The sequence below is a fragment of the Prunus persica genome, chromosome G7 (assembly GCF_000346465.2).
Source record: "Prunus persica cultivar Lovell chromosome G7, Prunus_persica_NCBIv2, whole genome shotgun sequence".
Lineage (NCBI taxonomy): Eukaryota > Viridiplantae > Streptophyta > Magnoliopsida > Rosales > Rosaceae > Prunus > Prunus persica.
The window spans coordinates 18,850,492-18,861,369 of NC_034015.1; the positions used below are offsets into that span (position 1 = coordinate 18,850,492).

General features: G+C 35.4%; 2 protein-coding genes across 2 annotated transcripts; both read right to left on the reverse strand.

The window, feature by feature from the left end:
• On the reverse strand, positions 299-2,716 carry LOC18769692 (vacuolar protein sorting-associated protein 2 homolog 1). Its single transcript, XM_007202481.2, has 5 exons — positions 2,521-2,716; positions 1,703-1,833; positions 1,370-1,474; positions 849-1,109; positions 299-736 (listed from the first exon to the last, which is right to left on the reverse strand). The coding sequence occupies exons 1-5, from the start codon at positions 2,555-2,557 to the stop codon at positions 599-601; spliced, it is 672 nt and encodes a 223-aa protein (XP_007202543.1). The 5' UTR covers positions 2,558-2,716; the 3' UTR covers positions 299-598.
• On the reverse strand, positions 4,929-7,056 carry LOC18769602 (protein BIG GRAIN 1-like C). The gene has a single exon (XM_007202831.2). The coding sequence runs from the start codon at positions 6,381-6,383 to the stop codon at positions 5,100-5,102; it is 1,284 nt and encodes a 427-aa protein (XP_007202893.2). The 5' UTR covers positions 6,384-7,056; the 3' UTR covers positions 4,929-5,099.

Genomic DNA, 10,878 nt, shown 5'->3' on the forward strand with positions numbered 1-10,878 from the left:
TTTGTCAGATGCTCGCATACAAAGATCTTGTGATTTCCGCAAAGACAATTCTGTATCATAGACTTGTAATTGTATCAAATGGAAAGAAAGAAAAAATCTATTATTTGGGCCTTTTTAAGTCACTCCACAAAATAAAATTCTAGCTCCGTCGTTGTGTTCACAACGCTCAACAATACTAGACATCGCCAAAGACAAAACATGTGCAAATAAAATGCAACCTCTGGCGCAGCTCAAGCTTACTTACCAAGCAAACATAGGCTGATTAAGAACTCTCGCGAAAGCAGAGCCGTACATCCACTTTCTAAAGCACTTCTTTTAGGCTTATATATAACATAGAAAGAGCTTCTCCCAACCAACCTAGGTTCCACACTTCCATTCATTGTAGAGAAAGGCTAAATGCTTGCTGGCTGGGAGAAGGGCAGTAGACATAAATGGGTTTGTTATACCCCATATTCTTACATGTTTGTTGTGTACAAATTTATCAAATGTAATTTTATTAATATCTCTGTCTGGAGTCCTGATTCGATAAATTTCACAGATATTACAAGGCCCAAAATAAATCTCACCTTTCACACTATGCCAATCATATACATGGATTCTACATCTTTCTTAAATTGTCTAGCCTCGCCTGTAACTCACTATCTATCCCAGTGTCATCAGTTGCAGCTGCTTCCACTTGTGGAACCTTGTTCTTTGCAGATGGTGCAGCAACAGCAGCTGATGGCGCATTAACAAGCTGCAGAAGATTAGTAAACAAAAGATTGTTATCACTGATATATAAAAAAATTTAACTCTTGGTCAATCACAGTGGAGAGGGAAGATGTACAAGTTCAGGTTGATATAAGTACCTCTTGGTTAACGTCTATTCCAATCTCATCAAGAACTTGGCTCACTAGTTCGTCGGTTTCCTCCTCTTCCTCATCTCCTTCCAAAGCATCATCAATCGCATCACCCATCACTTCAGTTACCAATTCCATCTTCTCATTCTGCCTCTCAAATTCTTGCATAATTTTCTGCAGTGATGGCAAGTTCATCTGTCTGTTCATCTGTCCCATTGCCTTTGTCACTCCTTTCATTGCCTCTCCCATAGCTTGTGTCGATTTCAATGTCTGAAAAAACAAATTTATTCTAAGAATGCAACTCATCCAATACAATAACCACAAAGTCTTAATGACTGTGTCAAGTTAACTTATTCTGATCAGCCTGGGCTTTTAATTAATGTATTTATTTTCCTCATATTAAGGACAATTACGTTGCAGGTCATATCAACACACCATCCATACAATAAAATACGATGGTGTTACAGAATATGAAAGAGTGCCCCATTCATATGAATTAAAGGGAGTAAATCACAGGAAGTAGGATATACCTGGATTCTAAGAGATACACCCTGGAGTTGGGATTTGAGCTTGTAAAACTTTTCAATCTGATGTCGTGTTCGAACAAGGTCTTTTGCCATAACTTTTACGGCCCCCTGAAACAGAGTTTGACAAATGAAACACCGTGATTGGGAAATATGACCATCAAATCAAAGTCTACATGATAAAAGGTAAATGAGTAAAATGTTCAAGGCATGCATAACATCAACTGCACAAGCCAATGGAATTTAGGCTCAGCCAAACATACAAACAGAGGAAGATACTGAAATTGGCCTTCCATAAAATAAAGAATAAGAGCAACAAGCAGAGATAAAATATCTCACCATCTGGCCTTGCTTGGCACTTTTCTTAATCTCCATAATTAGTTTCTTCTCTTGGCCTTGGAGGGCTTGCCTCTCCCTCTCTATTTCCCTAATAGATTTGTCCAACATCCTCTTGTTTTCCCGCAGAAGCTCTGAAATCAGAAATTTACACCCGCATTAAATTTCAGCTTATAAATGATATAATCTAAACAAAACACTGATGCTAATAACAAAATCGAGTTGTATACCCACGCAACAAGAAATAAATCAAGCCTCCTGACAGATGCACACCATCACATAACAAACATAGTATACAAATTTTATTTTAAGAACCAAATAACCCAATTACCATACGACTAAAAAAATAATGGTGTATAATGCCTAACCAAACATTAAAGTAGTAAGATTTTCTTCGTTGTGTATATACATATCCCAATTGAAAGTTACACATTACACCACTACGGCTTGAACTCTGGACATCGTGATAGAATTGAAGGTCTTAACCAACTAGATTGAATTCTAATGGATTAAAAACCTAATCTGCACCCAAATTTAGCTACAAAAAATCAACAATTAGAGAAACTCAGTAGCAGAACACTTAAAAAATCATTTATTTTATTTTACAATTGAACTTATCAAAATTTATCCGTGTTCCTCCAACCACTCTCCCCGATTACGAAACCTATTCCTCAAGCAGCCAACAATATATACAAAATTTACATCAAGAGCGTCATAAAATTCACAGAACTTTAACAGATTGAAACCCTAAGAAAACATTGAGATACAAAAACAGAAAACAAAATCATATTGAACAAATTGTGCATCAATCTACAACAAACCTGCGGGCGTCTTCCGCTTGCCAAATAGGAAACTCATGGCGCTCAATCAAACGGTAAGCAAACAATCGGAGCTTCTCTGATTCGGATCGGATCGGATCGGATCGTCTGTGTCTGCGTTCAATTAGGACTTACTCAGAAGATTGAGTTCCAAGGCTTTTCAAGCTTTTCCTCTACGCGGTGTGTAGTTGCTAAGGAATTGGCATCAAATCAAAAGAATCGTCGACGACGACGCACCTCACACGCGGCAACCCTCCAGTGGTGGGCCCCGCGTGATCGTTATTTTTCCCACGCTTTTAATTTCTTTTTCTCGAAAGCCCAATGATTTCTAAAATAACATTTTAGGCCCGTACGGATTTGTGGGCTTTAGATAAAGGGCCAACTTTGGCTTCGTCTGATTTTTGTCAGAAAATTGGGCTTCGCAATTACAGAGTTACCGCACGCGGGAAAAGACGTCTGAGATTTTCACTTTATTTTTTACCGCAAGAGGCAGATCAATTGTGAAAGCTGACAGCAGCAGAGCACAGGATCGCACGTGGGGAGCATTTGCTTTTTAAGAGCCCCGAAAGAGACAGACAGGCCCAGTGAGTCACGTGCGGGTTGGTCTCCCTCCATTCGCCGTACGTGAGAGCCCACTATTCTAAGCCCTCGTAGCACGTGCGGAACCTACAGTGGCAGGCTCGCAGCAGTCCCTCCTTGGTTTCTAGGGTATCAATATCATCCCCATTTATATTTAATTTGTATTTGAATTTTAAATGTTCTTGAATTTTGAGTGTCCTTTATATTGAATTTTGAATTTTGTATATTGATATTGTAGTTTATGGCAAAATACACATCTAATAATTTTCCAACAATAAAAATCTTTAAGTTTTCAAGCTTAAACAATAGATGGTTGTCAAGGGGTTTAGCCTAGTAAAAAAGAGTCGAATGATTTCAGTCTCGGATTTGAATTCTCATAGCCCCTTGATAGTATTGATAGTGTGTGTAAAAAACTCTCATCCTCCTTGTAATTCGGTATATGTAACCTTTTTTTAACCAATTCTCAACATAATTCCAAGCAGTAAAACTAAATGAGAGGTTCCTATACAATACATAGATAATATTATTGTATAATGTATTTTGGACTCATGTATATCATGGATGATGCATAATAATGCACACAGTATATCTGGCAGTGGCAGTTTGCAGAGTACCAAAGCAAATTGTAAGCATGGAGCAGCTGCAGTGCATCAAATTAAGATCCAGACGAATGTGGAGAGGATCCAACCCAGAGATAGCTGGTACGTGGTCCTATCCTAAGTACGTATTTCCTCCACATGCATTTGTTTAAATCCTTCTATTATTCATTAGTTTCCGGGGTATATTATGCATGGTTGTTGAGAAACATTACGTACCCATTAAGCCATTAACCCTAATTAAATACAACACTATATATATATATATATTGGATTTGGTTGGTCGCAGTTTTTCTAATTTTTATAATCTACGACAGTTTATAGCTATTAACTTCCCAGAAGTTCTCTTATGTGGACGTCCGGATGTCCGGATGAGATAATAACCATTTGTTGGTTAGTTGTTTTCCTTGTTTGGCTAAAAATCTTCCAGTTATTTCAATTTTGGTTTTGTTACTTTTGAGAAAAGCAATTGAGAGGTGATGTACTGAAAGTCAATGATAGGGGCCAATGGTGCCCCATACCATACCAAGAATATATAGCTTTGATCTGCAACTTTTTATTTTCTCCTATAGGGTGTAAAAGTTTGTTGGGATATATGCTATAATGTCTGATCCTGCAATGTATTGACTTCTTAGATTCCTTCTGAGTGGCCCCCTCCTTGTCTCCCAAGCCTCAAGACCTGTTCAAAATTTTCAATCCTCTCATCTCATTTTTCTGCAACATTAAGATCATTCTTAAGATTTGGCCTTGTCTTCCTGTTCATGCATATGGCAATGAGTTCAATGACCAACTCAATAATGAGTTGGCTTTACACCCAAAAAAAAAAAAAAAAAAAGAAAGGGAAAAGGAACCAGCAAAAGCTATGAATATTTCTTCTGTTGCAGACAATAATTAAATGGCCAAAAAGCTCTGAGTTCTTAATCATTTCTAACCCTTTGAGTTTAAAGCGGGTGTAATTTTACCTGTGGACACACACGCATAGGTTTGTTGAGGCCATGTGCCAAGCCAGTGGAAAAGCACCAGCTTTCACTTTCTCTGTTCTCAAGCAGAGAAGATTATTGGTGTTTTACTTTTTTCACACTCTCTCTTCTCTTTTTAATCTGCTTTTTTAGCAAGTACTTATAGTTTAAGCGTGTGAATGTGACAATTAACAGAGAAAAGTGCTCCCAAAGTCTTGCGCACAAGACAGTAGTTTGGTTACACATTTGGATTTGGATTTGGATATCATGTCATTTCTTGTCTAATAATTCTTCCATTGCTGTCAAACTAGTCTTTTCTTTACTTACAGATAAAAAACTAAAAAAAACACTTAACTTTAGAGATTAACAGATAACACAAACAATCACTTCTTGAAGACACTTTGCTCATAATTTTTTGTTGACTGATAAAAAAAAAAAATTAAGAAAATTACAAAATCAAGCCTTGGGCAATGGCTTGATTAGTTCTGAAATTAGTAGTTTCATACACTGGAAGTTCTTCCCTGTACCTTCCAATCCCAACTGGGTGATCAAGCTCAAAAAGATCAGAACTTGAATAGCTCTCAGCATCATGATCACTTTCTTCATCATCACCATCATCACAAAACCCTCTAGCAAAATTTTGACCTACTGTGGTCAAGTCTTCCTTCAACAAAGTAGCTCTTGCAAATTTTTGATACGAGGGTTTTGGCATTAAACTTGGGTCTTCTTCATAAACACATTTGTGGTGGCTTGAAGGTTGGGAATCCTCCTCACCAAGAATCACACTCACTGGGTAAAATCTCACAGACCTTTTGGTGCCATTGCTTAGTTTTTTGGCTCTTGAAGATGGCTTGCTCAAGCAAGACCTTGAGAAAGTGGAAGCAGACGAAGAAGAGCAAGAAACAGACTTTGAAACATGTTCTGAGGTCGTCACATCCTCCACAGCTCCAACGTAACACATCTTGGCCTTCTTGACGTTCCCAGAATTGAAAATTGAGTTGATGAAGCTGGCAATTCGACCTCCCGGAGAAATGGGTTGCTTCACCTTCTTCAACTCGCCATAGATTTTCAAAGCCCTGAGCTTAGTCTTTGTAAACCCACCACCTCCGCCATTCTCATGCTTTGGCTTCTCCTGAAATTGCATGTACTTCTCGGAGTGAGCAGAGGCCGCTACCGGCTTCGGCTTTGTTCTTGGCTTGTAGCTTGAATCTGTTTCAGAGGACGAAAATGCAGCTCCTGAGCTCGACTCTGAGGAGCTCGAAGCCGAAGTCGAGAGCATGGAGCTTTGAACAGTCTGCTTCTCAACCCAATTCTCAATCATAATAGCTCGACGAAGATTGGTTCTGTCGCTGCCTCCCTTAGCAGAACTGCTCTGTTTCTTCATCACGGTTGATTCTCTGACATAACCAGGATCTCCATCTCCACCGTTCGATTCATCGATCGAGCGGTAAATGGAGTCGAGAAGAGAAGAAGAGAAAGATGGGTTTCTTCTTCTCCTTGGAAATGTGTCTTCCTTGAGCGACTTCTCCCTCACATACATCTTTCTTTTTGGGTTGCAGAAAACACAAAATCTACCGAGCAAAAACAGAGTATTTATAGGGAGAAAAACAGAGAGGGAACAGAGGACAGTGAGATATAGTTTAAGAGTGGGAAAGAGGGTGTGGAGCTGTAGTGTCTGCTTAGAGAATGTCAAAAGCTGCAAAGAGACATTAATAGAATGCAAGTAGATCATGTGAAAGAACAAACAAAGTGAAGAAGGAAAAAAAAAAAACAGGCAGAGATTACAAGTTTCCCTCTGTTCCTTCTTTTTTCTTTCTTTTTTAGGGTTTTGTTTTTCACATGGGTTTTGGTTTTGTAGTAAGATTTGTGTACAACAAAGAACAACAATGAGATTGGAAAGTGAGAGTGGGAAGAAGGATAGAGACACAGGGAAAGTGGAGGATTTGAGAATAATTTAAAACAAGGGCCGTGCGTGCGGGTGAATTATGGTTTTTTTAGGTCTTCCAGGTTGGCGTTTTATTTTTATTTTTTTTCTTTCTGGTTTTACACGTTACTGTTAAATCCTTTTTTTTCAGAATAATTTTTGTGTGTTTGGTGGCAACTTGCAAGTGGTAACTTTATTGATTCTTTCTTTTGTATGGTAATGACCAATGAGTGGAATACTGGTTTTCCCTTTCTTTCTTTTTTCTTTTTTTTCGTGGTCTGGAAGATTGGTCTCACGGCCCAATCTGAAATTACATTAATTATGGACAATTATATTCAACTACATGTAAGTTTTTATTTATTATTTTTTTGTAATCATAATAAAATTAACAAATATTGAGGGAATGACACTCTTGTTTTAGAGAAGTACGATAATTGTATTCATAAATCGCGCACAAAGACCATTAATCACTAAGGCCATAACAAATACATATATAACCCACACTGTTAATTCAAATAAAGAAGAAGACACTGGCAACAAGCGCACAAGATGTATCTCTACTAATATCTACATAAGGCTAGATAAATTTCAGCATAAAATCTAGTAGATTGAACAACTCAAGAAACTGAGAGCAAATAAAAGTCACTCAACCACCTAATTATCACTAAGACAAATAAGAGTATTGAAAGAGAGTAGATCCACGCAAAACATTGTTGTAGATATGCTACACATGAACTCCGATCTTAAAAATATACAACCAAAGCAAAATAGCAACCACCGAATGAAAGGGGAGGGGATATGGAGGGAGGAAGGATAGTGACCTTCCCTCCCCAAGGATGACATCAGTGGCTAGAGTTCTTTCTAACTTAGGAAATGACACTCTTAACAATATTCACTCTTACACACCTACGCATCCCTTCTTTCACCAATATTAACAATGATCACAAATTCGGATTTTGATAAATGATCAACATAATACCAATAATGATTGTAAATTTTAAATAAGCATAATGCCACATTAATAGATTAGCACAAGAAGATTGTAAGTATTATTTTTCATTAATGAGAAACTAAAATAGAAAAATCATATCAATTTATCTCACTACAAAACACAAGATGTTCTCTCACTCTATAAAAAAACACAAATATATATTGTGAGGAGATATTTTAGGGTGACCTCAGAAAAACACTTAGCAATAGAATAAGCAGAGTTAGTATAAATTAACACACTAATTTTACATTTCCTAATTCAAGATTTTTTGTTGTTGATGTATTTGTTGTAGCTCCGATGCACAGCTAAGTTATTTTGAATGAAGGCATTAAGTTTTCATCATTTCTAGACTCGATGAGCAGTTATTTCAGATAAAAAATTGGGAGCTTCACTAATATACTTAAAATAAGGGTTGAAATTATATAAAAAAATCCACATTGAATGCACTTTAGAAACACACCCAAAACTCATTTACTACATAAGAAATTGGTGTTTAAGTTTCTATAAATTACGTGATTGCCATTGATCAACTTAAAAAAGAAGTCAAACACAAAAAATTTAAATAGCACCCAAAACAGACCCAGCCCAATTTTATAAAAAAAAAACCCCAAACAATTAATTACAAACAAAACGTCTAGAAAATCATAGCTTCATTAATGTGTCATGTTGATTAATGACTGTAATATTCCACACCTTTACTGTCATGTTGATTAATGACTGTAATATTCCACACCTATACTGTCATGTTGATTAATGGTTGTGACGTTCCAATCTAGGGTAATAACACTGCTATTTTCTTATGACATCCTATTTCAAATGCATGTATACCCCTGTAATGTTCCAGTCTAGGGTAATAACACTTCTAGTTTCCTATGACATCCTATTTCTAACGCATGTATACCTTTGTAATGTTTCAGTCTAGGGTAATAACATTGCTAGTTTACTGTCATGTTGATTAATGGTTGTAATTTTCCAGTCTAGGGTAATAACATTGCTAGTTTACTCTTATGTTGATTAATTGCTGTAATGTTCCAATCTAGGGTAATAACACTGCTAGTTTTCTATGAAATCCTATTTCTAATGCATGTCTACCCCCTGTAATGTTCCAGTCTAGAGTAATAACACTGCTAGTTTCCTATGCAATCATATTTCTAATGCATGTATACCCCTGTAATATTCCAGTCTAGGGTAATAACACTGCTAGTTTCATATGACATCTATTTCTAATGCATTTCTACCCCTGTAATGTTTCAATCTAGGGTAATAACACTGCTAATTTACTATCATGTTGATTAATGCTTGTCATGTTGCTATTTCTAATACATATCCAACAAAGAAAAGATGAAGAAAGAACAAACCAGACTAACTCAAAACAAGTTGAGCCCAAATTGTTAATACTATTATGTCATAGAAGTATGTTGTTAATACTCTGTAATAGAAGTACATTGTTAATACTCTGTAATAGAAGTACATTGTTAATACTCTGTCATAGAAGTACATTGTCAAACAAAAATAAGATCCATAACTGAAATAGTAATAAAAGATAAATCGATCATCAAATCTTAAAATACATTTCGAAAATCAACTAAAATCCGAAGAGAAACACATAATTAAAGCAAAAGATCAAAAATCTCAAGTCTAAACCAAACAACGACAATAATGATGACAACGACGACGACAACGTGGCGAAGAGGAGTAGAGCTCGAAGATGAGGAGTAGAGCTAATAGCATTTGATCAAGGTTCGTTCGAGGTCTTGAACAATCCCAAAAAAAAAAATCAATAAAAGCACGATTTTAGAACAATAAATCGAAGGTGAAATATTGAAAATTGTAGATTAAAGATGAATAATATAGTTGGACTTGAGACTGAGCTTCAATGGAAGCTCCTCTTGCTCCAACACCAGAGAAAGCACCAACAAGAAAAGAGAAAATAAATCTGATTTGGTTTTCTGGTAAATTTGGTTTTTTTGCCACATTTCGTTTTTTGGCAAATTTGGGTTTTTGGCAGATCTATGTAGATCTGTTTTTTTGACAGATCTTGGCAGATCTGATTTTTCTCTCTCAAATCCATAATACAAGGGTAATATAGGTATTTAACACACAAATAAACTAAAAAATAGCTATTAAATTGAAAAAATTAACAGCTGTCAATTTTTGGATTTTTTTTTTTTTGGTTTGTTTATAGTTTTTAAATAGTATAAGATTTCTTTATAAGACTATGTCTAAGATTGGGTATATAACTAAATTTCTATAAAAAAAATTTATTTCAAAGCTATTTAGTTCTAGCCAATATCTCAAGATTATTTAGTCAGTAAACAATTTAAGAAGGAAGGTTCATTTTAGGAAAGATGGTAGGGTGAAAAGCTTGCCAAATTATCTACCTTCTATATAAGCTACCTCCTCACATAGTTCACATGATATGTCACGTTGTTTGAGTGACACACACACATATCCATAAGAATTTGGGGTATTCATTTACAGTTAGAAAATCATGGTTAGAGTATTTATTTTTACTACCTTGTTGCATTAATACCATAAATTGCTTTTGATCTGCATAATTATAGTGCTTTGTATGAGAAATTTAGATGCTTTAACCAGTTTCACTTTCTTTTGATGGTAACGAACGACTAATGGGTGAAATTTTGGTTTCTCATTAAAATGTGATTTAAGTGTAATTAAAATATTTTAAAGTTATTTTTAACATTTTTAATGAAAATACAGATGATGAAGATATGAATAAATCTTATTAGGCTTTAATAATACTTGATGTCATTAAAGTTCCTAATAACATTACAGAAATGTTACATTCTTAATATAACAAAAATGTCAGCTGATAATTGGAATATACTATTTCATCATTGATTTCAGTACTTTCTTTGTTGGGATTCAAATTAGAAAATCTAGATAAAAACAAACCCTCTATTTTTTTCAGTCAAAAGGAATAGCCTCATTAAAATTGGAAACCAAAAAACATACACTCCAGAATAACTGGCTCCAATATATGCATCAATATGGGTCGTTAAATATGAACCAAGATTGAACAAAATAACAATGAAAAATGAAATCTCATTAGTGACTCTTGAATCTATTTAGTTCTCACCAATATCTCAAAATCTCAATCTTTCCCAAATAATCTCACTAGTATTTAATAAGCAATATTTGCGGTAAACTTAAAAAATAATATGTAGATGAGGAAGGGGCTTGTAGCTTAAGTTATTAATAATATTTACCGTTTTATTTAAGGTCCTAGGTTCGATATCCTCTTCCTCCAATATCGTTTGTATAAAAAAATAGTATGAAAATTTGTCAACT

What these genes read in the sequence shown, in the direction of transcription:
- LOC18769692 (XM_007202481.2), bottom strand. Translation starts at nt 2,557, where the DNA reads ATGAGTTTCCTATTTGGCAAGCGGAAGACGCCCGCAG. An exon ending in CAAGCGGAAGACGCCCGCAG is followed by an intron (nt 1,834 to 2,520) that starts GTTTGTTGTAGA and finishes TTCTGATTTCAG; the next exon opens with AGCTTCTGCGGGAAAACAAG. An exon ending in GTGCCAAGCAAGGCCAGATG is followed by an intron (nt 1,475 to 1,702) that starts GTGAGATATTTT and finishes ACTCTGTTTCAG; the next exon opens with GGGGCCGTAAAAGTTATGGC.
- LOC18769602 (XM_007202831.2), bottom strand. Translation starts at nt 6,383, where the DNA reads ATGATCTACTTGCATTCTATTAATGTCTCTTTGCAGCTTTTGACATTC.